The 26,216-nt window shown below is 44.5% G+C and overlaps 1 protein-coding gene across 1 annotated transcript in view; it reads left to right on the top strand.

Moving 5' to 3' along the window:
- The window catches only part of LOC126293530 (tubulin alpha-3 chain-like), a 224,273-nt gene that overhangs the window by 68,559 nt on the left and 129,498 nt on the right, over positions 1-26,216 (top strand). The window contains exon 3 of the mRNA XM_049986795.1: positions 10,395-10,499. Coding sequence (XP_049842752.1) covers positions 10,395-10,499 — 105 coding nt within the window. The remainder of the gene's footprint in view (positions 1-10,394; positions 10,500-26,216) is intronic.

The following is a 26,216-nucleotide window of genomic DNA, read 5'->3' on the forward strand; positions in this document are numbered from 1 at the left end:
TGGCACCCCATACCATCGCGCCGGGTGATACGCCAGTACGGCGATGACGAATACACGCTTCCAATGTGCATTCACCACGATGTCGCCAAACACGGATGCGACCATCATGTTGCTGTAAACAGAACCTGGATTCATCCGAAAAAATGACGTTTTGCCATTCGTGCACCCAGCTTCGTCGTCTAGTACACCATCGCAGGCGCTCCTGCCTGTGATGCAGCATCAAAGGTAGCCCCAGCCGTGGTCTCCGAGCTGATAGTCCGTGCTGCTGCAAACGTCGTCGAAGTGTTCGTGCAGATGGTTGTTGTCTTGCAAACTTCCCCATCTGTTGATTCAGGGATCGAGACGTGGCTGCACGATCCGTGACAGCCATGTGGATAAGATCCCTGTCATCTCGACTGCTAGTGTGCTAGTGATACGAGGCCGTTAGAATCCAGTTTGTGTATCAGGAATCGGTCGGAAACTTTCCTCGTGTCAGGACGTTGTAGGTGTTGCCACCGGCGCCAGCCCTGTCTGAATGCTCTGAAAAGCTAATCATTTGCATATCGCAGCATCTTCTCCCTGTCGGTTAAATTTCGCGTCTGTATCACGTCACCTTTGTGGTGTTGCAGTTTTAATACCCAGTAGTGTACATGCCGTTTACGCAAACGGCACTTCACACTCCTTATGTAGTACAAGGAAAGATGACCGTGACAGAATAAGACACTGAAGCGCTAAAGAAACTGGTATAGGCATGCGTATTCAAATACAGGGATATGAAAACAGACAGATTACGACAGTGCAGTCGGCAATGTCTATATAAGATGTCTGGCACAGTATTTAGATCGGTTACACCTGCTACAAGGGCACGTTACCAAGATTTAACTATATTTGAACCTGGTGTTATAGTCCGCGCGCGAGAGATGGGACGCAGCATCTCAGAGGTAACAATTAATTGGGGATTTTCCGTACGACCATTTCCAGAGTGTACCATGAATATCAGGAATCGGGTAAAACATCAAATCTCCGACATCGCTGCTGCCGGAAAAAGATCCTGGAAGAACGGGACCAACGTCGACTGAAGAGAATCGCACAGCGTGACAGAAGTACAATCCTTCGGGAAGTTGCTGCAGATTTCAATGCTGGGCCATCAACAGGGGTCAGCGTGCGAATCATTCGACGAAACATCATCGATATAGGCTTTCAGAGTCGTAGGCGCAGTCGTGTACCCTTGATGACTGCACGACGCAAAGTTTTACGCCTCCCCTGGGCCCGTCAACACCGACATTGGACTCTTGAAGACTGGACGCATGTTGCCTGGTCGGACGAGTCTCGTTTCAAGGATGGACGTGTACAGGTATGGAGACAACCTTATGAATCCATGGACTCTGCATGTCAGCAGGGGACTGTTCAAGCTGGTGGAGGCTCCGAAATGGTGTGGGGCGTGTGCAGTTGGAGTGATATGGGACCCATAGGTCTAAAAAAATGGTTCAAATGGCTCTGAGCACTATGGGACTTAACATCTGAGGTCAACAGTCCCCTAGAACTTAGAACTACTTAAACCTAACTAACCTAAGGACATCACACACATCCATGTCCGAGGCAGGATTTGAACCTGCGACCGTAGCGGTCGCGCGGTTTCGGACTGAAGCGCCTAGAACCGCTCGGCCACAAGGGCAGTTCCCATAGATCTAAATACGACTGACAGGTGACACGTATGTAAGCATCCTGTCGAATCTCCTGCATCCATTCATGTCCGTTGATCATTCCGACGGACTTGGCCAATTCCTGCAGGACAATGCGGCTCTCCACACGTCCAGAATTGCTACAGAGTATCTCCCGGTATATTCTTCTGAGATTAAAAACCTCCGCTGGCCACCGAAGTCTCCAGACATGAACATTATTCAAGATACCTGGAATGCCTTGCTACATGCTGTTCAGAAGAGATCTACACCCTCTTACGGATTTATTATCCCTACAGGATTCATGGTGTCAGTTACCTCCAGCACTACTTCAGACTTCAGTCCAGTCCATGCCACGTCGCGTTGCTGCATTTCTGCGTGCTCACGAGTGGCCTATAAGATATTAGGTAGGTGTACCAGTTTCTTTGGCTCTTGAGTGTATTTTGTAGGGAGAAGTCGCGGAACATACGCTATGGGCAGATGTTTGTTTCCGTATGCGCAGACATGAAATGTAATACGATGAAACGGCAAGGTTTGGCGACAGGTAAAAGAGCTTCACCTGTTGTGGGCAGTGGCTTCTACGTTTCGGCATCGCGGCTTGGCTGTGGCTTGACCGTCAAGCAGCAACTACACTCTCCAAGAATGAAAACGAAACACGAGATTGATTTGTGACAAATGTAATACTCGGATATTATAATCTTGGATATCATGTTGAACTTTGAGGGGTATGACGTATGAAAAGCTGTCTTCTACACTAGTTCACCAGTCGCTCCAACGATCTGTACACCCTTTCAAGTAAATATATGTTTGTAAAAGGAAAGTAGTTGACGTGCTGTTCACTGTTACGAGTAGAAGTTGTCTTCTTTTGCTCCAATAACAGCTGCAGAACGAGAAGTGAAGCCTTTCCTCGGCTACAAAAGGATTTCAGATGCACTGATTAGCAGCACCTGTATTCAAAAGAATCAACTACAGCCACCAGTTTAACAAAAAAATAGTTAATACGTCGTATATTACGTCGTGTGGTAGATCCCATGAAGTGAAGTGTCCTGACTCAGATTCAACTAAAAGGAGTGAGCCAGCAGCTACATAAAGCCCTAAATCAACAAGAAAATTACTTCAAAAGGAAGATTTTCATCACGTTACCTTTACGTTCCACTACATACGACTGGTGGCATTGCCATTGTTTCTCTTGTACTTTTGTTTCTCTTGTATTTTTGTATGTATTGCCAACATACAGATAGATGTCACTCGTTAACAGTGTACGTCTGATGGAAAAATTACAGTTACTTACGTTTTAATTACGAGCTTGCTGTGTGACCTCCTCACTAGTCAATTAATAATGTGGCTTGACTTTGACACGATTTGAATGACTGGAAATTTTTCTAATTGCTGGCATGGATTGCCTTCCTGTGCGTGTGTGTGTGTGTGTGTGTGTGTGTGTGTGTGTGTGTGTGTGTAAGAGAGAGAGAGAGAGAGAGAGAGAGAGAGAGAGAGAGAGAGAGAGAGAGAGAGAGAGAGAACCGGAAAAGCTTACTGAGTAGCACTCCGCTCGGAGAGAGAGAGAGAGAGAGAAAGAGAGAAAGAACCGGAAAAGCTTACTGAGTAGCACTCCGCTCGAAAATTACTACTGCGTGTTAAACATAAGTGATCACGAGGAAATAACTGAAATATGAAATACATAGTTACGAATAATGCGTTGTAAGTAGTACACACTTCGATCTTTCGATTGGCATTAAAACCAAAAGCCAATACATGACAGCAATTAGAAGAATTTCCACATATATATAGGGTGGTCCATTGATCGTGACCGGGCCAAATATCTCAAGAAATAAGCGTCAAACGAATAAACTATATAGAACGAAACTTGTCTAGCTTGAAGGGGGAAACCAGAAGGCGCTAAGGTTGGCTCGCTAGATGGCGCTGTCATAGGTCAAACGGATATCAACGGCGTTTTTTTAAAAACGAACCCTCATTTTTATTTCATATTCGTGTAGTACGTGAAGAAATATGAATGTTCTAGTTGGACCACTTTTCTCGCTTTGTGATATATGCCACTGTAATAGTAACAAACATATGCCTCACAATTTTAGACGCACAGTTAGTAACAGGAAGGGTTTTTAAATTAAAATACAGAACGTACGTACGTTCGAACATTTTATTTTGGTTGTTCCAATGTGATACATGTACCTTTGTGAACACAAGCTGTTACAGCGTGATTACCTGTAAATACCACATTAATGCAATAAATGCTCAAAATGATGTCCGTCAACCTCAATGCATTTGGCAATATGTGTATCAACATTCCTGTCAACATCGAGTAGTTCGCCTTACGTTAGTGGCGAGAGCAGGTAACCGGAACACTAACGGGCACATGGCAGAAAATTCCTCTGGTGCACTCGAATTGTAGTGAACCAATATAGTTAATTCCACTGCATGGTGGCTCGATTTCACCACTACAAACACTCGGTGTTGCTCACAGTAAAAGCTTCCCAACAGCGAACCACCGAAACGAACGGCACCACATGAACGGACGTGGCTAGGGTACTTAACACACCACTCAACTTTGACGTCCTGTGTCGGTGAGCCACGAAGCTCGTAGCGATCGGACATCTCCACACACGCTGCGACACTGCGCAGGGACCGCCAGCGGACCCAGCCGACTGCACCGCATGGAGATACCGTCCCTGGTCCGAACCAACCGACCGCCTACCCTGAGAATGCCGACAACATCTAAATTAGTCGTCAGTGGACATAACGCCAACTACACACACAACCTGACAAAAACTTGCACGAAGACCTGACCAGTAACTAAGCACATAAGAAGAGAAATCGGGTGTCGATGCAGACGCACACAGCCGACTCACGAACGATCGGCGAGCCACAACGCCTCGTCCGGTAGGACGACCGACCGACGATCCACCAGGACCGTGGCCTGGCTCAAGTGGTGCGTGGCGGCAATGGAGGGGCGAGCCATGTCGACGCAGACCTCACTGCTGCTCCAACCCGACTGCACCAGTGCCGCATTGCAACTCCCCGACTGGCAGGTCCGGACTGCGCTCCAGACGAGTTCCAACTGGCTGGCACCCTGAACTCTCGCGACCCGAACTCACTCACGACAGACAACGTCTGGGAAGTACACTACTGGCCATTAAAATTGCTACACCACGAAGATGACGTGCTACAGGCGGGAAATTTAACCGACAGGAAGAAGATGCTGTGATATGCAAATGATTAGCTTTCCACAGCATTCACACAAGGTTGGCGGCGGTGGCGACAACAACTTATTGACATGAGGAAAGTTTCCAACCGATTTCTCATACTCAAACAACAGTTGACCGATGTTGCCTGGTGAAACGTTGTTGTAAAGCCTCGTGTAAGGAGGAGAAATGCGTACCATCACGTCTCCGACTTTGATAAAGGTCGGATTGTAGAATATCGCGATTGCGGTTTATCGTATCGAGACGTTGCTGCTCGCGTTGGCCGAGATGCAATGACTGTTACCAGAATATGGAACCGGTGGGTTCAGGAGGTAATACGGAACGCCGTGCTAGATCCCAACGGCCTCGTATCACTAGCAGTCGAGATGACAGGCATCTTATCCGCATGGCTGTAACGCCTCGATCCCTGAGTCAACAGAAGGGGACGTTTGCAAGACAACAACCATCTGCACGAACAGTTCGGCGACGTTTGTAGCAGCATGGACTATCGGCTAGGAGACCGTGACTGCGGTTACCCTTGTCGCTGCATCACAGACAGGAGCGCTTGCTATAGTGTAATCAACGACGAACCTGGGCGTAAGAATTGCAAAACGTCATTTTTTCGGATGTTTCCAGGTTGTTTTTACAGCGTCCAGATGGTCACATCCGTGTTTGGTGACATCGCGGTGAACGCACATTGGAAGCCTGTATTCCTCATCGCCATACTGGCGTATCACACGGCGTGATGGTATGGGGTGCCATTGGCTACACTTCTAGATCACCTCTTGTTCGCACTGACGGCACTTAGAACAGTGGACGTTACGTTTCAGATGTGTTACGACCAGTGGCTCTACCCTTCATTCGATCCCTGCGAAACCCTACATTTCAGCAGGATAACGCACGAACGCATGTTGCAGGTCCTGTACGCGTCTTTCTGGATACAGAAAATGTTCGACTGCTGCCCTGGCCAGCACATTCTCCAGATCTCTCACCAATTGAAAACGTCTGGTCAATGGTGGCCAAGCAAATGCCTCGTCACAATACACCAGTCACTGCTCTTGATGTACTGTGGTATCGTGTTGAAGCTGCGTGGGCAGCTGTACCTGTACACGCCATCCAATCTGTGTTTGACTCAATGCCCAGGCGTATCAAGGCCGATATTACGGCCAGAGGTGGTTGTTCTGGGTGCTGATTTCTCAGGATCTATGCACCCAAATTGAGTGAAAATTTAGTCACATGTCAGTTTGTCCAATGAATACCCGTTCATCGTCTGCATTTCTTCTTGGTGTAGCAATTTTAATGGCCAGGAGTGTAAGAGCAGTCGAGCAAAGATGCTACGAGAGGGGATACATCGATACGCGCTGCCAGCGCCGCTCACGGTCCGGCAAAGCAGCAACTCAGTGACAGCAGTAATTTAAATTAACGTAGTGAGGTGGAAGTACGTTAAAAACAGGGTGTAAAGTACATTATGGCAGGAACACGAGCCACGCACGACTCAGCCTGGTTGTCTGGCCATATGACGGGCGATGGCCAGGTTGGTTGGTACCCCACAGCACTCCAGGACGTCTCCAGACACGTCTTTGCTGGTCACCGAAGCTCAGTTCGAAGCCCGACTCGTCACTGTAGACAGCTCTACTCCAGTCAATGAGATTCCAGGCAGAAGACGCGTCTGAAGATGCCGCTGACAGCGGTGGGATACCATATGGCCCGACAACCAGGAGTGTTATATACAATATTACGCAAGAATGAGAGTGTGGGAGACATTGAAATAACAGATTAGGGAACTGAAACGAATCTGAAATAGCTCGATAGCTGTAAGACCAACTGCCCGTAGATTCTACGCTGTCTTCGTAATGCTGGGGTGCCATTTCATGTCATAACACAACCCCTTTGCTTGTCATCCGCAGCAAGCTGGTAGCACACCGGTACGTCGACGATATTCTACCCTCATGGCAAGCCATCCTGGACTTACGTATCCCTAAAGAGGACCTCCAAAAACTCTATCAGTCAGTCCCAAGCTGACTAATTGGTTGCATAAGTGCCAGACTTGCTGAATTTTAGAAGCTCTTTCTCTTGATTTTGTTTCCTCCTTAGACTGTAATGAAACGTTAATGCTGAAGGTGGGCTTATTAAAACTTTTTAATACACTATGTGAGTGAACAGTGATCAATGTTGTTACAAGTATTTACTATCAAAAACAGTCTTGATCACAAATTATTTATTCTAGTGACCGGTTTCAACCAGAACTGTGGCCATCTTCAGACCAGTGAGTTAAGAACCTTCCTCTGGTGGTCAATCACTACTCACAACAACTTCGTTAGAAAGAAGACTGCTGAGAAAAAAAAAAAAAAATCGTCAGTCGTAAAACAATAGCCGGCCTTAATGGGCGAGCAGTTCTAGGCGCTTCAGTCTGGAACCACGGGACCTCTAGGGTCGCAGAGTTCGAATTCTGCCTCGGGCATGGATGTGTGTGATATCCTCAGGTTTGTTACGTTTAAGTAGTTCGAAGTTCTAGGGGACTCAAAAAATGATCGTATGGCATTGTTGGCCGGGTGGCCCCATGCGGAGACGTTCGGCCGCCGTATTGCAAGTCCTCTCTAGTTGACGCCACTTCGGAGACTTGCGAGTCAATGGTGACGAAAGACACACAACACCCAGTCATCACGAGGCAGAGAAAATCCGTGACCCCGTCGGGAATCGAACCGGGGAACCCGCGCGCGGGAAGCGAGAACGCTACCGCAAGACCACGAGCTGCGATTAGGGGGACTGATGACCTCAGATGTTAAGTCCCTTAGCGCTCACAGCCATATGAACCATAAAATATTTGGCAAAATAAAATTACAAGGAAAAAATAAAATGTTTCCTAAAAGTCTTAATAATTTTAAAAACGAGAGACAGAAGAGTGAACATTCTAAAGCGGATCGTCAAAAAACTCACAGAAACGTTTGCCTTTGAATTCAAGTTGCTCATTTAAAACAGACAACGGTTTACTTTTGTAAAGCGAATATATTTGAGTTTCTTCTAAAGTATTTAGCAGCAGTCCATTTGGCGCGGTATGGCATATTTTCAAATTGCTAGAAATGCAACCCTCAAAATGACTGTATCCATGAAGATGTTGACCAAATACTGATTTCGTATGTCCAGTACCAGGAGTATGTTCCTTAAAGCGTGTTAGAAAGTTACGGCCGGTTTGGCCAACATACTGTTCTCACGTTAGTGATTTACCACCAGAAGCAGGTTCTTATTCATTGGCCTGAAGATGACCACAGTTGTGGTCGAAGCACGTCACCGAAATACATAATTTGTGATTAAGACTATTTTTTGATAGTAAATACCTTATTAAAACCATCTGTCCTATATAAAGCCCTGTGGGTGTACTTAAGAGGCCCATTGTACAAAATTATTATAGAAGTAGAAGACAAAAGGTCTCATCAGATTAAATGTTGTTATATTGTTGTAACAAATTGCTCCAACTTCAGATGACATTTTACTAAAAAAGGTCGTAGTATTTATGAATAAAAACTATCAACATTCTAGAAGCCAAACAACAAATACCATTACTACAGGAAATAGCACATTGTATTGACCTTTTTGGAAAAAGAGAAATAATGCTAACAGAACCACCACTGCAAACAAAATTAGAATTCGAGAATATGACACAAAAATTGTTGAAAAGTTTACATACTTGGGAGAAATGAAACACACCACCTGAATGAGAAATCATGGTAGAGTAAAAAAAACAAATTGATTAAAACACATGATACGGAGACCACATAACAAAAAATGTCTCTCTCAATAGCCACAAAGCTGAAACACTACAAAATAGTCACACAGCCGCAAATAAAATACGCTAGCGAAACTATATTAACAACAACCACCACTGTAACAATAGACAGATTGCTCAAAATAGAAAGAGAAATACACAGAACATGTATAAATAAAAAAAATACCAGAAAGACGGAGTTTTGAGAATACCTTCAAATGAAACAATTTACAAAGAAGTAGAGCCAGTGACAAGTACAATGAAAAAGAAACGGATCTCTTTCCTAAGACATTTGAAGAGGACAAGAGAACACAGAAGTAGCAGGAGAATAATTAAGAAGTTATGCAATAGTATAAGTGCCATTAGATGTATCCCTGAGTTAAAGGAGGACGTGATCAAATTACAGATTACGATGGAGCACTTCAAAGACAAGACAGACGCACTCAAGACATTTCAGGACAAACATTTCACACTACCAATAAAAATTAACAAACAGAGAATGGGAAGAGTGATTTCGGTTGACGAGAGAAGGGCACGAACTGAAAGAATGAAAAAGTATTGGGTCGACAAAAAACAGAAGAACCTAGTTCATAATATTGACCAACGTGGTCCAATGTAGACTATAAAATAAATAAAAAAATATCTACTGGTAGTGTAATTTTCAAATGTCACATTATAGATCCTATATAAAGCTGGACTCGTCCATGAACATAACCTGGGACCACTGTTCCAATGACCATATACTGTGTTCTTGACACCAGGTTTTACGGGCTCTCATGTGACCAGGGGTCAATGGAATGCACCTTGCAGGTCTCCGGGCGAATAAACCATGTCTGTTCAGTCGTGTGCAGACTGTGTGTCTGGAGACAACTTCCAGCGGTTGCGGTAAGTTCCCAAGCAAGGCTACCTGCAGTACTCCGTGGCCGTCTGCGGGAACTGATGGTGAGACATCGGTCTTCTTGTGGTGTTGTACACTGTGGCCGTCCCGTACTGTAGCGCCTGGACGCGTTTCCTGTCTGCTGGAATCGTTGCCGTAATCTTGACATCACACTTTGTGGCACACGGAGGGCCCGTGCTATGACCTTTGTTTGACCAGCTTCCAGTCGCCCAAGTATTCTACCGCTCATAACGTCATCAATATGTGTTCTCTGAGTCATTTTGAACCCACAACTACCATTAGCACGTCTCAAAACGTCTGCACACTTACTCGCTGCGCCGTACTCTGACATGCACCAACACACCTCTGCGTATGTGGACTGCTGCCAGCGCCACCGTGCGACGACCGCAGGTCAAATGCACCGCATGGTCATACCCCGAGGTGATTGAAACGCGCAAACCGTCCACCAGAGCGTTGTTTTACCATGTATCAGCATTATCCTCAATTTATGAGCATGGGTGTATAATACATAGTAGTTTATTTACCAGTTACCCCATGAATCTGGAGAAGTCACAGTCTCATAAGCTAGTAAAGCGTAACCCTGTCAAGCAACAACACAAAATGGAAGAAAACAAATCGCAGCTAAAGTGCGCTACTGGTCGAGTCTAGTGTTTATCATCAGAAGGATCAGGTGTCGTTCATACTTCTAGAATAGGGTGCAGTGTGCCTACTATAAAACCTCATTTAAAGCAAGTACCTATTACACACACTTGTAGTTGCTTTCTGATTATACACAATGCATTACAAGACACTTGAGAACCAGTAGTGAACTTACTGTCAAATTTGTCCATTTTCAGGGTGAGCACGGTACTACACGAACTATGTGCTTTATGTTGCAGACGAGGTCCGGACTGGAACGTACAGGAACTTGTTCCACCCTGAGCAGCTGATCACGGGGAAAGAAGACGCAGCCAATAACTATGCCAGAGGCTACTACACTATAGGTATCTACTGTCACTCATTTCCACGAGGTTATTAAAGTAAAACTGATGTCTCATACAAAACGCTATCAGTATGTTGTTGTTGTGGTCTTCAGTCCAGAGACTGGCTTTATGCAGCTCTCCATGCTACTCTATCCCGTTCAAGCTTCTTCATCTCCCACTACCTACTGCAACCTAAATCCTTCTGAATCTGTTTAGTGTACTCATCTCTCGGTCTCCCTCTACTATTTTTACCCTCCAGGCTACCCTCCAATACTAAATTGGTGATCCCTAGATGCCACAGAATATGCCCTACCAAACGATCCGTTCTTCTAGTCAAGTTGTGCCACAAATCTCTCTTCTCCCCAATTCTATTCAATACTTTATCATTAGTTATGTGATCTACCCATCTAATCTTCAGCATTCTTCTGTAGCACCACATTTCGAAAGCTTCTATTCTCTTCTTGTCCAAACTATTTATCGTCCATGTTTCACTTCCATACATGGCTACACTCCATCGGCGAACCTCAAACTTTCTATTTCTTCTCCATGGATTTTAATACCTACTCCGAATTTTTCTTTAGTTTCCTTTACTGCTTGCTCACTATACAGATTGAATAACATCGGGGATAGGCTACAACCCTGTCTCACTCCCTTCCCAACAATTTCTTCCCTTTCATGCCCCTCGACTCTTATAACTCTTATCAGTATACGAGATGACAGAAAGGTGGGTTTACATAATCAATTATCTCTCCCGAAACGGCTTGTCCAAAGTCGAATATTACGTGTAAGATGCCCATGACTAATCAGTTTATTGCTAGCGCACTCGTGCAGATGTAATTTCGATGGATTGCTCACGCTCTGCCTGCGATATGTAAGCTACAATAGAATCGCAGACCAGAGAGCAGTGTCGGCAGCAGTAGTAGTAGGTCGCTCTTAGAGAGCAGTTGTCAAGTTGCGCAGCTCACGGAGAGCACTTGTGTCCTCTGTGGAATTACCAAGGCCGGTCGTGGAGAACGAGGGTGGAGCCTGAGCGATTTAGTATAAGGTAAAAGCAAAAATTATTATTATTGCCAGCCCCGGTGGTCTCGCGGTTCTAGGCGCGCAGTCCGGAACCGTGCGACTGCTACGGTCGCAGGTTCGAATCCTGCCTCGGGCATGGATGTGTGTGATGTCCTTAGGTTAGTTAGGTTTAAGTAGTTCTAAGTTCTAGGGGACCAATGACCACAGCAGTTGAGTCCTATAGTACTCAGAGCCATTATTATTACACTCCTGGAAATTGAAATAAGAACACCGTGAATTCATTGTCCCAGGAAGGGGAAACTTTATTGACACATTCCTGGGGTGAGATACATCACATGATCACACTGACAGAACCACAGGCACATAGACACAGGCAACAGAGCATGCACAATGTCGGCACTAGTACAGTGTATATCCACCTTTCGCAGCAATGCACGCTGCTATTCTCCCATGGTGACGATCGTAGAGATGCTGGATGTAGTCCTGTGGAACGGCTTGCCATGCCATTTCCACCTGGCGCCTCAGTTGGACCAGCGTTCGTGCTGGACGTGCACACCGCGTGAGACGACGCTTCATCCAGTCCCAAACATGCTCAATGTGGAACAGATCCGGAGATCTTGCTGGCCAGGGTAGCTGACTTACACCTTCTAGAGCACGTTGGGTGGCACGGGATACAAGCGGACGTGCATTGTCCTGTTGGAACAGCAAGTTCCCTTGCCGGTCTACGAATGGTAGAACGATGGGTTCGATGACGGTTTGGATGTACCGTGCACTATTCAGTGTCCCCTCGACGATCACCAGAGGTGTACGGCCAGTGTAGGAGATCGCTCCCCACACCATGATGCCGGGTGTTGGCCCTGTGTGCCTCGGTCGTATGCAGTCCTGATTGTGCCGGTCACTTGCACGGCGCCAAACACGCATACGACCATCATTGGCAACAAGGCAGAAGCGACTCTCATCGCTGAAGACGACACGTCTCCATTCGTCCCTCCATTCACGCCTGTCGCGACACCACTGGAGGCGGGCTGCACGATGTTGGGGCGTGAGCGGAAGACGGCCTAACGGTGTGCGGGACCGTAGCCCAGCTTCATGGAGACGGTTGCGAATGGTCCTCGCCGATACCCCAGGAGCAACAGTGTCCCTAATTTGCTGGGAAGTGGCGGTGCGGTCCCCTACGGCACTGCGTACGATCCTACGGTCTTGGCGTGCATCCGTGCGTCGCTGCGGTCCGGTCCCAGGTCGACGGGCACATGCACCTTCCGCCGACCACTGGCGACAACATCGATGTACTGTGGAGACCTCACGCCCCACGTGTTGAGCAATTCGGCGGTACGTCCAGCCAGCCTCCCGCATGCCCACTATACGCCCTCGCTCAAGTCCGTCAACTGCACATACGGTTCATGTCCACGCTGTCGCGGCATGCTACCAGTGTTAAAGACTGCGATGGAGCTCCGTATGCCACGGCAAACTGGCTGACACTGATGGCGGCGGTGCACAAATGCTGCGCAGCTAGCGCCATTCGACGGCCAACACCGCGGTTCCTGGTGTGTCCGCTGTGCCGTGCGTGTGATCATTGCTTGTACAGCCCTCTCGCAGTGTCCGGAGCAAGTATGGTGGGTCTGACACACCGGTGTCAATGTGTTCTTTTTTCCATTTCCAGGAGTGTATTTATTGCCGCGCGCTTATATAATTTGCAACAACTCGTTTTGTACTATTGTTATATCAAAGTCACATGTAAATATTTTTCAATAATAATCTTTCTCATAAAGATAACTTTTGACAGTCATTCATCTGGATTTAAAGTTTTTACTAATTTCTCCTATCCATAGTCATGCTAATTATCGTAAAGAAAAATCAGTTTTTTTAATACATAATAAAATCTAGTGGACAGCATTGCACTGGGCCGTGCCAGAAAAATTTCTTATAGGAGCAGATATTAACGCGTGACATAATTAAGGAAAGAATCTTGAATTCATTCAGAATGACTTTCCAGGGCCATGACGTAGCATTGCTGACATCTAGCTTTTCCAGGTTAGATTCACAGTCAGTTAATTATTGAAAGGTTATGTATAAGAGTCACATTTTCATTGGGAGGTTAGTCAGATTTTTATTCCAAAGTAACGGAAATTAAACTGTTGGGAGGTTACATACACAATAATGGGAATATGGAAGACAAAGAAATACCAGGGAAGGGAATTGAAAACCATCTGAAATCGCTCGATAACTGGAAGCACCTTGATTCTACACTGTCTTCGTAGTGTTGCCAATTTAATGGCCAACGGAGTACATCTATGAGTCCAAAAATCCTGATTAATTATAGGAGTAGTGTCTAATGATTCCCACTGTTGTTGTTGTTGTCTTCAGTCCTGAGACTGGTTTGATGCAGCTCTCCATGCTACTCTATCCTGTGCAAGCTGCTTCAACTCCCGGTACCTACTGCAACCTACATCCTTCTGAATCTGCTTAGTGTACTCATCTCTCGGTCTCCCTCTACGATTTTTACCCTCCACGCTGCCCTCCAATGCTAAATTTGTGATCCCTTGATGCCTCAAAACATGTCCTACCAACCGATCCCTTCTTCTAGTCAAGTTGTGCCACAAACTTCTCTTCTCCCCAATCCTATTCAATACCTCCTCATTAGTTACGTGATCTATCCACCTTATCTTCAGTATTCTTCTGTAGCACCACATTTCGAAAGCTTCTATTCTCTTCTTGTCCAAACTAGTTATCGTCCATGTTTCACTTCCATACATGGCTACACTCCAAACAAATACTTTCAGAAACGACTTCCTGATACATAAATCTATATTCGATGTTAACAAATTTCTCTTCTTCAGAAACGCCTTCCTTGCCATTGCCAGTCTACATTTTATATCCTCTCTACTTCGACCATCATCAGTTATTTTACTTCCTAAATAGCAAAACTCCTTAACTCCTTTAAGTGTCTCATTTCCTAATCTAATTCCCTCAGCATCACCCGATTTAATTTGACTACATTCCATTATCCTCGTTTTGCTTTTGTTGATGTTCATCTTATATCCTCCTTTCAAGACACTGTTCATTCCATTCAACTGCTCTTCCAAGTCCTTTGCCGTCTCTGACAGAATTACAATGTCATCGGCGAACCTCAAAGTTTTTACTTCTTCTCCATGAATTTTAATATCTACTCCAAATTTTTCTTTTGTTTCCTTTACAGCTTGCTCAATATACAGATTGAATAACATCGGGGAGAGGCTACACCCCTGTCTCACTCCTTTCCCAACCACTGCTTCCCTTTCATGCCCCTCGACTCTTATGACTGCCATCTGGTTTCTGTACAAATTGTAAATAGTCTTTCGCTCCCTGTATTTTACCCCTGCCACCTTTAGAATCTGAAAAAGAGTATTCCAGTCAACATTGTCAAAAGCTTTCTCTAAGTCTACAAATGCTAGAAACGTAGGTTTGCCTTTTCTTAATCTTTCTTCTAAGATAAGTCGTAAGGTCAGTATTGCCTCACGTGTTCCAACATTTCTACGAAATCCAAACTGATCCTCCCCAAGGTCCGCATCTACCAGTTTTTCCATTCGTCTGTAAAGAATTCGAGTTAGTATTTTGCAGCTGTGACTTATTAAACTGATAGTTCGGTAATTTTCACATCTGTCAGCACCTGCTTTCTTTGGGATTGGAATTATTATATTCTTCTTGAAGTCTGAGGGTATTTCGCCTGTCTCATATATCTTGCTCACCAGATGGTAGAGTTTTGTCATGACTGGCTCTCCCAAGGCCGTCAGTAGTTCTAATGAAATGTTGTCTACTCCGGGGGCCTTGTTTCGACTCAGGTCTTTCAGTGCTCTGTCAAATTCTTCACGCTGTATCGTATCTCCCATTTCGTCTTCATCTACACCCTCTTCCATTTCCATAATATTGTCCTCAAGTACATCGCCCTTGTATAAACCTTCTATATACTCCTTCCACCTTTCTGCCTTCCCTTCTTTGCTTAGAACTGGGTTGCCATCTGAGCTCTTGATATTCATACACGTGGTTCTCTTCTCTCCAAAGGTCTCTTTAATTTTCCTGTAGGCAGTATCTATCTTACCCCTGCTGAGATAAGCTTCTACATCCTTACATTTGTCCTCTATCCATCCCTGTTTAGCCATTTTGCACTTCCTGTCGATCTCATTTTTGAGACGTTTGTATTCCTTTTTGCCTGCTTCATTTACTGCATTTTTATATTTTCTCCTTTCATCAATTAAATTCAATATTTCTTCTGTTACCCAAGGATTTCTAGCAGCCCTCGTCTTTTTACCTACTTTATCCTCTGCTGTCTTCACTACTTCATCCCTCAGAGCTACCCATTCTTCTTCTACTGTATTTCTTTCCCCCATTCCTGTCAATTGTTCCCTTATGCTCTGCCTGAAACTCTGTACAACCTCTGGTTCTTTCAGTTTATCCAGGTCCCATCTCCTTAATTTCCCACATTTTTGCAGTTTCTTCAGTTTTAATCTACAGGTCATAACCAATAGATTGTGGTCAGAGTCCACATCTGCCCCTGGAAATGTCTTACAATTTAAAACCTGGTTCCTAAATCTCTGTCTTACCATTATATAAACTATCTGAAACCTGCCAGTATCTCCAGGGTTCTTCCATGTATCCAACCTTCTTTCATGATTCTTAAGCCAAGTGTTAGCTATGATTAAGTTGTGCTCTGTGCAAAATTCTACTAGGCGGCTTCCTCTTTCATTTCTTAGCCCCAATCCATATTCACCGACTATGTTTCCTTCTCTCCCTTTTCCTACACTCGAATTCCAGTCACCCATGACTATTAAATTTTCGTCTCCCTTCACTATCTGAATAATTTCTTTTATTTCATCGTACATTTCTTCAATTTCTTCGTCATCTGCAGAGCTAGTTGGCATATAAACTTGTACTACTGTAGTAGGTGTGGGCTTCGTATCTATCTTGGCCACAATAATGCGTTCACTATGCTGTTTGTAGTAGCTTACTCGCATTCCTATTTTCCTATTCATTATTAAACTTACTCCTGCATTACCCCTATTTGATTTTGTGTTTATAACCCTGTAGTCACCTGACCAGTAGTCTTGTTCCTCCTGCCACCGAACTTCACTAATTCCCACTATATCTAACTTTAACCTATCCATTTCCCTTTTTAAATTTTCTAACCTACCTGCCCGATTAAGAGATCTGACATTCCACGCTCCGATCCCCACTGTTGTTTTATTTTGTGAATGCCTGGAAATTTCACTATTTCCTGTCTCGTACAACATTGTCGAGGCTTTCGGGGCCACTGGGTGACTTGTTGCCTGTTGCTGTTCGTCTCAGGATCTTCGGAAAGCGCTGTTTAACTGTTTGTATGACGTTTCGCGAGCACGGTTGGCTGGCATTGTCAAATATTCACCCGTCTCCCCTCCCCATTGCCGCCACCAATGGAGAGTGAACATTTGACAAAGCCAGACTCTGACGCTGGTGAAATGTCACATAAATCGTTAAACAGACGTCTTCCGATGATCCCGAGACGAATACCAACAGGCAGTTTCCGTCTGATATATCACACCGGTAGGTGTTTCTTTAACTTCAGACAATTAAATATCTAGAAAACGACGAATCGTAGGAAAAAATTTTTCTGCGGAAGAAGTTAATATTATCCAAGAGGACATTTGTCTCTGCTACAATTGGCGACCTCCTAACCACTCCTCAAAGCGTGGGCGGAATCAACTTTGTGTTTTCACATGAATATCACCCATTTCTATTGCATATCCGGATTCTAAGCAAAAATATATTACGGTTTACTCAAACGATTATTTTCCATTCGTAATAGATGGCACTGTCATCGACAAATATCAAGTGTGCCTGTTTTTGCAATTAAGAACCGACGCACTGGTTCTAGATTGCATTTACGATGTAAGTGTAATCCTTAGCGTTGCAAATTTGATTCTGCAGTAAAATATACACTACTGGCCATTAAAATTTCTACACCACGAAGATGACGTGCTACAGACGCGAAATTTAACCCACAGGAAGAAGATGCTGTCATTTTTCTTATTCAGGGACAGTTGCCACCTTTCGCACCAAATAGATATTTTATCTAAATCATTTTTCAAGTCGTTTTGATCATCTGATGACTTTACAAGACGGTAAATGACAGCATCATCTGCAGACAATCTAAGACGGCTACTCAGATTGTCTCCTATGTCGTTAATATAGATCAGTAACAATAGAGGGCCTATAACACTTCCTTGGGGAACACCGGATATTACTTCTGTTTTACTCGATGACTTTCCGTCTATTACTACTAACTGTGACCTTCCTGACAGGAAATCACAAATCCAGCCGCACAACTGAGGCGATATTCCGTAGGCACGCAGTTTGGCTAGAAGACGCTTGTGAGGAACGGTGTTGAAAGCCTTCTGGAAATCTAAAAATATGGAATCGATTTGACATCCTCTGTCGATAGCACTTATTACTTCATGAGTATAAAGAACCAGTTGTGTTTCACAAGAACGATATTTTCTGAAACCGTACTGACTATGTGTCAATAAATCGTTTTCTTCGAGGTATTCCACAATGTTCGAATACTGTATATGTTCCAAAGCCCTACTGCAAATCGACGTTAGTGATATAGGCCTGTAATTCAGCGGATTACTCCTACTTCCCTTTTTGCGTATTGGTGCGACTTGAGCAATTTTCCAGTCTTTAGGTGCGGATATTTCTGTGACCGAGTGGTTGTATATAATTGCTAAATATGGAGCTATTTTATCAGCATACTCTGATAGGAACGTGACTCGTATCCAATCTGGACCGGAGGCCTTGCCATTACTAAGTTATTTAAGCTATTTCGTTACACTGAGGACATGTATGTTTCTGATCTTCGCAGTTCTTCTTGATTGGAATTCAGGAATATTTACTTCGTCTTCTTTGGTGAAGCAGTTCCGGAAGACCGTGTTTAATAACTCTGCTTTAGTGGCACTGTCATCAGTGACTTCACCGTTGTTATCGCACAGTGAAGGTATTGATTGCGTCTTGCCACTGGTGCGCTTTATGATTGACCTGAATCTCTTTGGGTTGTCTGCCAGATTTCGAGACAGAATTTCGTTGTGGAAATTATTAAAAGCATCTCGCACTGAAGTACGCGCCATATTATGAACTTCTGTAAAACTTTGCCAATCTTGTATTTTGCGTTCCTTTCAATTTGGCCTGTGTTTAATGTGTAACTACCTGTTATTGTTCAGTGCTGTATTGTGTAGGATATTGTGGCGCACAGGTTGCGAATTTCGAGATGGCAGAGTTAGAGGAGCAAAGCGTCTGCATTAAATTTTGCGTGTAGCTCAAGAAAATCTCTACGGAGATTCACCAAATGATGCAGGACGATTACGATCATGAGTGCTTAAGCCGTACTCGGTGTTACAAATCGTTCACACCGTTTAAAAGTGGCCAGGGGGAAGTTAAAGAGGACCCTTGCTCAGGAAGTCGTTCTGCGAATCCAAAACTGACTGTACGAGAGATTGCAGAAGAATGTAACATTTCAGTTGGATTTTGTTGTTGTGGTCCTCAGTCCTGAGACTAGTTTGATGCAGCTCTCCATGCTACTCTATCCTGTGCAAGCTTCTTCATCTCCCAGTACTTACTGAAACCTACATCCTTCTGAATCTGCTTAGTGTATTCACCTCTTGGTCTCCCTCTACGATTTTTACCCTCCACGCTGCCCTCCAATACTAAATTGGTGGTCCCTTGATGCCTCAGAACATGTCCTGCCAACCGGTCCCTTCTTCTTGTCAAGTTCTGCCACAAATTTCTCTTCTCCCCAATTCTATTCAATACCTTTTCATTAGTTATGTGATCTATCCATCTAATCTTCAGCATTCTTCTGTAGCACCACATTTCGAAAGCTTCTATTCTCTTCTTGTCCAAACTATTTATCGTCCATGTTTCACTTCCATACATGGCTACGCTCCATACAAATACTCCCAGAAACGACTTCCTGAGACTTAAATCTATACTCGATGTTATAATTTTTTGTAATCTTTACATACCATCCTGGAATTCATCGTGTTTCCGCCAACTTCGACCCACGTTTGATGAGTCGAGACCTCAAAGACCTTCGCTTCGCAATCTGTGCAGAGCTTTTGGATTGCGCAAATGGGAACGAGATCTTTCTTAAGAGAATCGTAACTTCTGATGAGACGTGGGTCTATGGTTATGATGTTGAGACAAAGGTTCAGTCTTCACGATGGGTCGGGAAAGGATTTCCAAGAGCAGAAAAAATATCTGCGATTGTAGGCTTTCTCGGCGTATTTCAGCTACGAAATCTTCACGGGTTACCAGCCGAGTGGCGTCGTCTTCTAGTCGCAACGTTTCAATGGACTGCGTGTCCGCCGCGATAGTTGTGTGGTCAGTGTGACGGATTACCGCCCTAGGGCCCAGGTTCGATTCCTGGCCGGGTCGAGGATTTTCACCGCTGAGGAACTGGGTGTTGTGTTGTCTTCATCGTCGTCTCATCCCCATCCGGCGCTCAGGTCGGCCAATGTGGCGACGAATGTACACTACTGGCCATTAAAATTGCTACACCACAAAGAAAGGCACATGATAGAAAGGTATTCATTGATCAAATATATTATACTAGAACTGAAATGTGATTACATTTTCACGCAATTTGGGTGCATAGATCATGAGAAACCAGTACCCAGAACAACCACCCCTGGCTGTAATAACGGCCTTGATACGCTTCGACACGATACCACAGTTAACCAAGAGTAGTGACTGGCGTGTTGTGACGAGATAGTTGCTCGGCCACCATTGACCAGACGTTTTCAATTGGTGAGAGATCTGGAGAATGTGCTGGCCAGGGCAGCAGTAGAACATTTTCTGTATCCAGAAATGCCCGTACAGGACCTGCAACATGCGGTCGTGCATTATCCTGCTGAAATGTAGGGTTTCGCAGGGATCGAATGAAGGGTAGAGCCACAGGTCTTAACACATCTGAAATGCAACGTCCACTGTTCAAAGTGCCGTCAATGCGAACAAGAGTTGACCGAGACGTGTAACGAATGGCACCCCATACCATCATGCCAGGTGATACCCCGGTATGGCGATGACAAATACACGCTTCCAATGTGCGTTCGCCTCGATGTTGACCAAACACGGAAGCGACCATCATGATGCTGTAAACAGGACCTGGATTCATCCGAAAAAATTACGTTTTGCCATTCGTGCACCCAGATTCGTCGTTGAGTACACCATTGCAGGCGCTCCTTTTTGTGATGCAGGGTCAAGGGTAACCGCAGCCATTGTCTCCGAGCTAATAGTCCATGCTGCTGCGAGCGTCGTCTAGCTGTTCGTGCAGATGGTTGTTGTCTGGAATGTTGACTCAGGGATCGAGACGTGGCTGCACGATCCGTTACAGCCATGCGTATAAGATGTCTGTCATCTCGACTGCTTGTGATACGAGGCCGTTGGGATCCAGCACGGCGTTCCGTATTACCCTCCTGAACCCACCGATTGAATATTCTGCTAACAGTCACCGGATCTCGACCAATGCGAGCGGCAGTGTCGCGATACGATAAACCGCAATCACGATAGGCTGCAATCCGACCTTTATCAAAGTCGGAAACGTGACGGTACGCATTTCTCCTCCGTACACGAGGCATCACAACAACGTTTCACCAGGCAACGCTGGTCAACTGCTGTTTGTGTATGAGAAATCGGTTGAAAACTTTCCTCATGTCAGCACATTGTAGGTGTCGCCACCGGCGCCAGCCTTGTGTGAATGCTCTGAAAAGCTAATCATTTGCATATCACAGCATCTTCTTCCTGTCAGTTAAATTTCGCGTCTGTAGCACGTCATCTTCGTGGTGTAGCTATTTTAATGGCCAGTAGTGTAATAAGACCTGCACCAAGGCTGCCGGACCTGACCCGTAAGGGGCCTTCCGGCCAATGACACCGAACGCTCATTTCCATTTTTTTCTTCGCCTGAAGATGATGGATACGCATTCCATTGAAACGTTGCGACTAGAAGACGACGCCACTCGGCTGATAACGCGTGACGATTCAACAGCAAAAAACAACTCATTAGCTCAGGTCAAATGTCAAAGCAATGCTGACAGTTTTCTTCGACTTTAAAGGGTTAGTTCATCAGGAATCTGTGTCACAGGGACAAACTGGTAACCGATGGTACTAACGAGACGTGATACGAGGAATGCGAGAAAACGTGAAAAAGAAACGGTCTGGAATGTGACGAGACAATTCATGGCTCTTGCATCACAATAACACACCCGTACATTCATCCCTGTTAGTGCGTGACTACTGCACAAACAAACGAAATCATTGTGCTGCCTAATCCACCGCACTCTGCTGTTGTGGGAGTTTTTTTCTTTTATTTCCAAAGTTTTGTCTCCAAAGTTTCTTTGCACAGTTTTCTTTGCACAGTTTTCTTTGCACAGTTTTCTTTGCACAGTTTTCTTTGCACAGATTCTTTGCACAGTTTTCTTTGCACAGTTTTCTTTGCACAGTTTTCTTTGCACAGTTTTCTTTGCACAGTTTTCTGTGCACAGTTTTGCTTGCCAAGGTCCAAAGTTGAAAACCCAGCGAACACACGAAGATTTACAACGATAGACGAGATAAAAGAAAATTCGTAGACGTTACTTCGCACAATCCAGCAAGACTGCTTCCGGAAGTGGAAACGGCGTTGGGAGTGTTGTGTCAGTTTTGAAGGAGAGTATTTCGAGGGGGACTATGCACAATTCGTAAAAGGTAAGCGTAGAAAAATTTTGTGGATAAAGTTCCGGAATTTTTTGGACAGAGCTCATGCTGTGGAGTGCAGGTAACGACAACCGGCAGAAAGCGCGAAAGTTCTCTAGAAATTCAGTTCACTAGAAAGTGATTACACTTTCAACAGAAACGAGATGGCAGTTACAAGAATCGAGGGACATGAAAGGGAAGCAGTGGCTGGGAAGGGAGTGAGACAGAGCTGTAGCCTCTCCCCGATGTTATTGAGCAAGCAATGAAGGAAAGAAAAGAAAAATTCGGAGTTGGAATTAAAATCCATGGAGAAGAAATAAAAACTTTGAGGTTCGCCGATGACATTGTAATTCTCTCAGAGACAGCAAAGGACTTGGAAGAGTAGTTGAATGGAGTGGGCAGTGTCTTGAAAGTAGGATATAAGAGGAACATCAACAACAGCAAAACGAGGATAATGAAACGTTTTCGAATTAAATTGGGTGATGCTGAGTGAATTAGATTAGGGAATGAACACTTAAAGTAGTAAAGGAGTTTTGCTATTTGGGGAGCAAAATAACTGATGATGGTCGAATTAGAGAGGATATAAAATGTAGACTGGCAATGGCAAGGAAAGCGTTTCTGAAGAAAAGAAATTTCTAAACATCGAGTATAGATTTAAATGTCAGGAAGTCGTTTCTGAAAGTATTTCTATGGAGTGTAGCCATGTATGGAAGTGAAACGTGGACGATAAATAGTTTGGACAAGAAGAGAATAGAAGCTTTCGAAATGTGGTGCTACAGAAGAATGCTGAAGATTAGATGGGTAGATGACATAACTAATGGTGAGAAGAGGTGTTTGTGGCACAGCTTGACCAGAAGAAGGGATCGGTTGGTAGGACATGTTCTGAGGCATCAAGGGATCACCAATTTGGTATTGGAGGGCAGCGTGGAGATAAAAATCGTAGAGGGAGACCAAGAGATGAATACACTTAACAGATTCAGAAGGATGTAGACTGCAGTACGTATTGGAAGATGAAGCATCTTGCACAGGATAGAGCAGCATCAAACCAGTCTCAGGATGGATGACAACAACAACAACAACAGAAAAATTTCTAAATTCGTACTAAACCGGTCCTTCCAGTTTCAGATGTGCACGTAATTACCGGAAAAATTTTAAATAGCTACTCTCACGAGAAGGAGAATGTCTGCCGTGCTGCTGACGTTCCGGTTGCGGTTTTCTTTTGTTGCTCACGAGTTGAGAAGGTTCGAGATAAATAGGTAGCGTTTCCCCTCCGGAAGCACTCAGAAACTAGGACGTCACTCACAAAACTATACTACATTCAACCCCCTTGCACAAATTAAGTTTCTATTTCTGCAGCGTTTCGTCAAAAGTTCGTGAATTTCGGGCTGGAGAATCTATACCGCAAATGTAATTAAGAGCTTAGTTCCAGTTCATTCTAGAACTTAGAAACTCAGACGTTCTTTGAGGCGGGACTCGCGTATTTTAATGCATTTAAATGAGGCATTGTCTGCCACGTAAACAGCTCCTCCTTCCTCTCGTCAAGAATACTCAGAGAACAACTGAATTAAACAGGCCGTCTTGCTGGTGCAGCATGTGTCCTGTCAGACAGGTGAGCTCAGAAAATTTCCACCTGATTTTTGGTTCATCCCGCAAATTTAAACTCGATGAGTCACATGTTCGGCTCACAATTTTAACCGAAAGTCTTTTGTTCATGAGCAGAATATGGAATCGGTGGGTTCAGGAGGGTAATACCTAACGCCGTGCTGGATCCCAACGGCCTCGTATCACTAGCAGTCGAGGTGACAGGCATCTTATTCGCATGGCTGTAACGGATCGTGTAGCCACGTCCGATCCCTGAGTCAACAGATGGGGACGTTTGCAAGACAACAACCATCTGCACGAACAGTTCGACGACGTTTACAGCAGCATGGACTATCAGCTCGGAGACCATGGCTGTGGTTATCCTTCACGCTGCATCACAGACATGAGCGCCTTCAATGGTGTACTCGACGACGAACCTGGGTGCACGAATGGCAAAACGCCATTTTTTCGGATGAATACATGTTCTATTTACAGCAACATGATGGTCCCATCCGTGTTTGGCGACATCGTGGTGAACGCACATTGGAAGCGTGTGTTCGTCATCGCCATACTGGCGTATCACCCGGCGTGATGGTATGGGGTGCCATTGATTACACGTCTCGGTCACCTCTTGTTCGCATTGACGGCACTTTTAACAGTCGACGTTACATTTCAGATGTGTTACGACCCGTGGCTCTACCCTACATTCGATCCCTGCGAAACCCTACATTTCAGCAGGATAATGCACGACCGCATGTTGCAGGTCCTGTACGGGCCTTTCTGGATACAGAAAATGTTCGACTGCTGTCCTGGCCAGCACATTGCCCAGATCTCCCACCAATTGAAAACGGTTGGCCAATGGTGGCCAAGCAACTGGCTCGTCACAATATGCCAGTCACTACTCTTGATGAACTGTGGTATCGTGTTGAAGCTGCATGGGCAGCTGTACCTGTACACGCCATCCAAGCTCTGTTTGACTCAATTCCCAGTCGTATTAAGGCTGTTATTACGGCCAGAGGTGGTTGTTCTAGGTACCGATTCCTCAGGATCTATGCACCCAAACTGCGTTAAACTGTAATCACATGTCAGTTCTAGTATAATATATTTGTGCAATGAAAACTCGTTTATCATCTGCATTTCTTCTGGGTGTAGCAATTCTGATGGCCAGTAGTGTAAAAGATTGCACGGCCAAGATACTACGTTTAAAAAAATTATTTTTGACTCGTTTGTTCATTTCTGACACTGATTATGAGGGCCACTTCCTGCTTTACCCTCTAAGCTCTGTCTCTAAGCTTTTTTCTAAAAGGCCACACATACACGAGCGACTGATCGCAGCGATCCATCGCATGCGTTATCGCTTGGAGTCGCTCGCTCGCCTCGATCTTCCTACAGAGGAGCGATTTAACGCCCAATTTCAATCACTACTACGTTCTTCGGGGTGTCGAGAAGTTCTACTACGGAAAACGAACTATTATGTTTAGCAGCAGCTGCAGTTAACTTCCGTAGAACCAAGATAAGTGCCTAAAATAAATTTAAAATAAAGAAAAATTATAATTCATTAAACTTATTATGAAACGATTTTCTTGGGAACTGTGCATTGCCTTACAAAATACATTACACTTTTCACTGACGCCAAGTGGTTGTGTCAGCTTTCCAGTACGCTAACACAATTCGTTTCTTGGTTATTTATTTATTTTTTATTTTATTTACATTTTATGGCCTTCATTGGACCACTCCACAAAGAATTTTTCAGTTTCCTGTCAGCCCAGTACTTCGCCATTCTCTCGAATCTATCGTCCTTCTTTCTTCATCGGAAGTCACCCTTCCTATTGTCTGTTTGTTGATTCTTGTTTTCAGTCTGGTTTGTTTGTCTGTGAGTTTCCTGATTTTTGTCAGTTTTGTTTCTTAAGTCTTCCAATGTAATGTGCAGCCCATCCATATCTTCCTTCATTTCTGTAATCCACTTAATGTTGCACTTACTATTCCACAGTTTTTCTGTTATTCTCCTGAAGACCTTGTTCTCTTGTGTTCTGATTAGATGTCCGAGAAATGAAATGCGATTCCTCCTGATTGTACTCATTACCGATTCTATTTCATTGTAGACTGCTTCATTTGTAGCTACTCTCCAGTGTCCATGTTTCTGGTACGATTTGTTGATGCACGTTCGAAGATTCTTCCTTCTATTTTGAGTATTTTGTCTATTTGTGCAGTGTTAGTTGTTTTGAAGATGGTTTCGCTTGCGTATGTTATTTCCGGTTGAGTGGCTGTTTGTAGTGTTTTAATTTTGTTCCTATTGACAGGCTCTTTTTGTTGTAGGTGTTCTAGGTGATAATTTCTGCTTTATTCAGTTTGTTGGCTTTTCATTGAGGTTATATGAAAGGCTCATTTCAATAGTGGTACAAATCC

This window comes from Schistocerca gregaria, chromosome 10, assembly GCF_023897955.1.
Source record: "Schistocerca gregaria isolate iqSchGreg1 chromosome 10, iqSchGreg1.2, whole genome shotgun sequence".
Taxonomy (NCBI): Eukaryota; Metazoa; Arthropoda; class Insecta; order Orthoptera; family Acrididae; genus Schistocerca; species Schistocerca gregaria.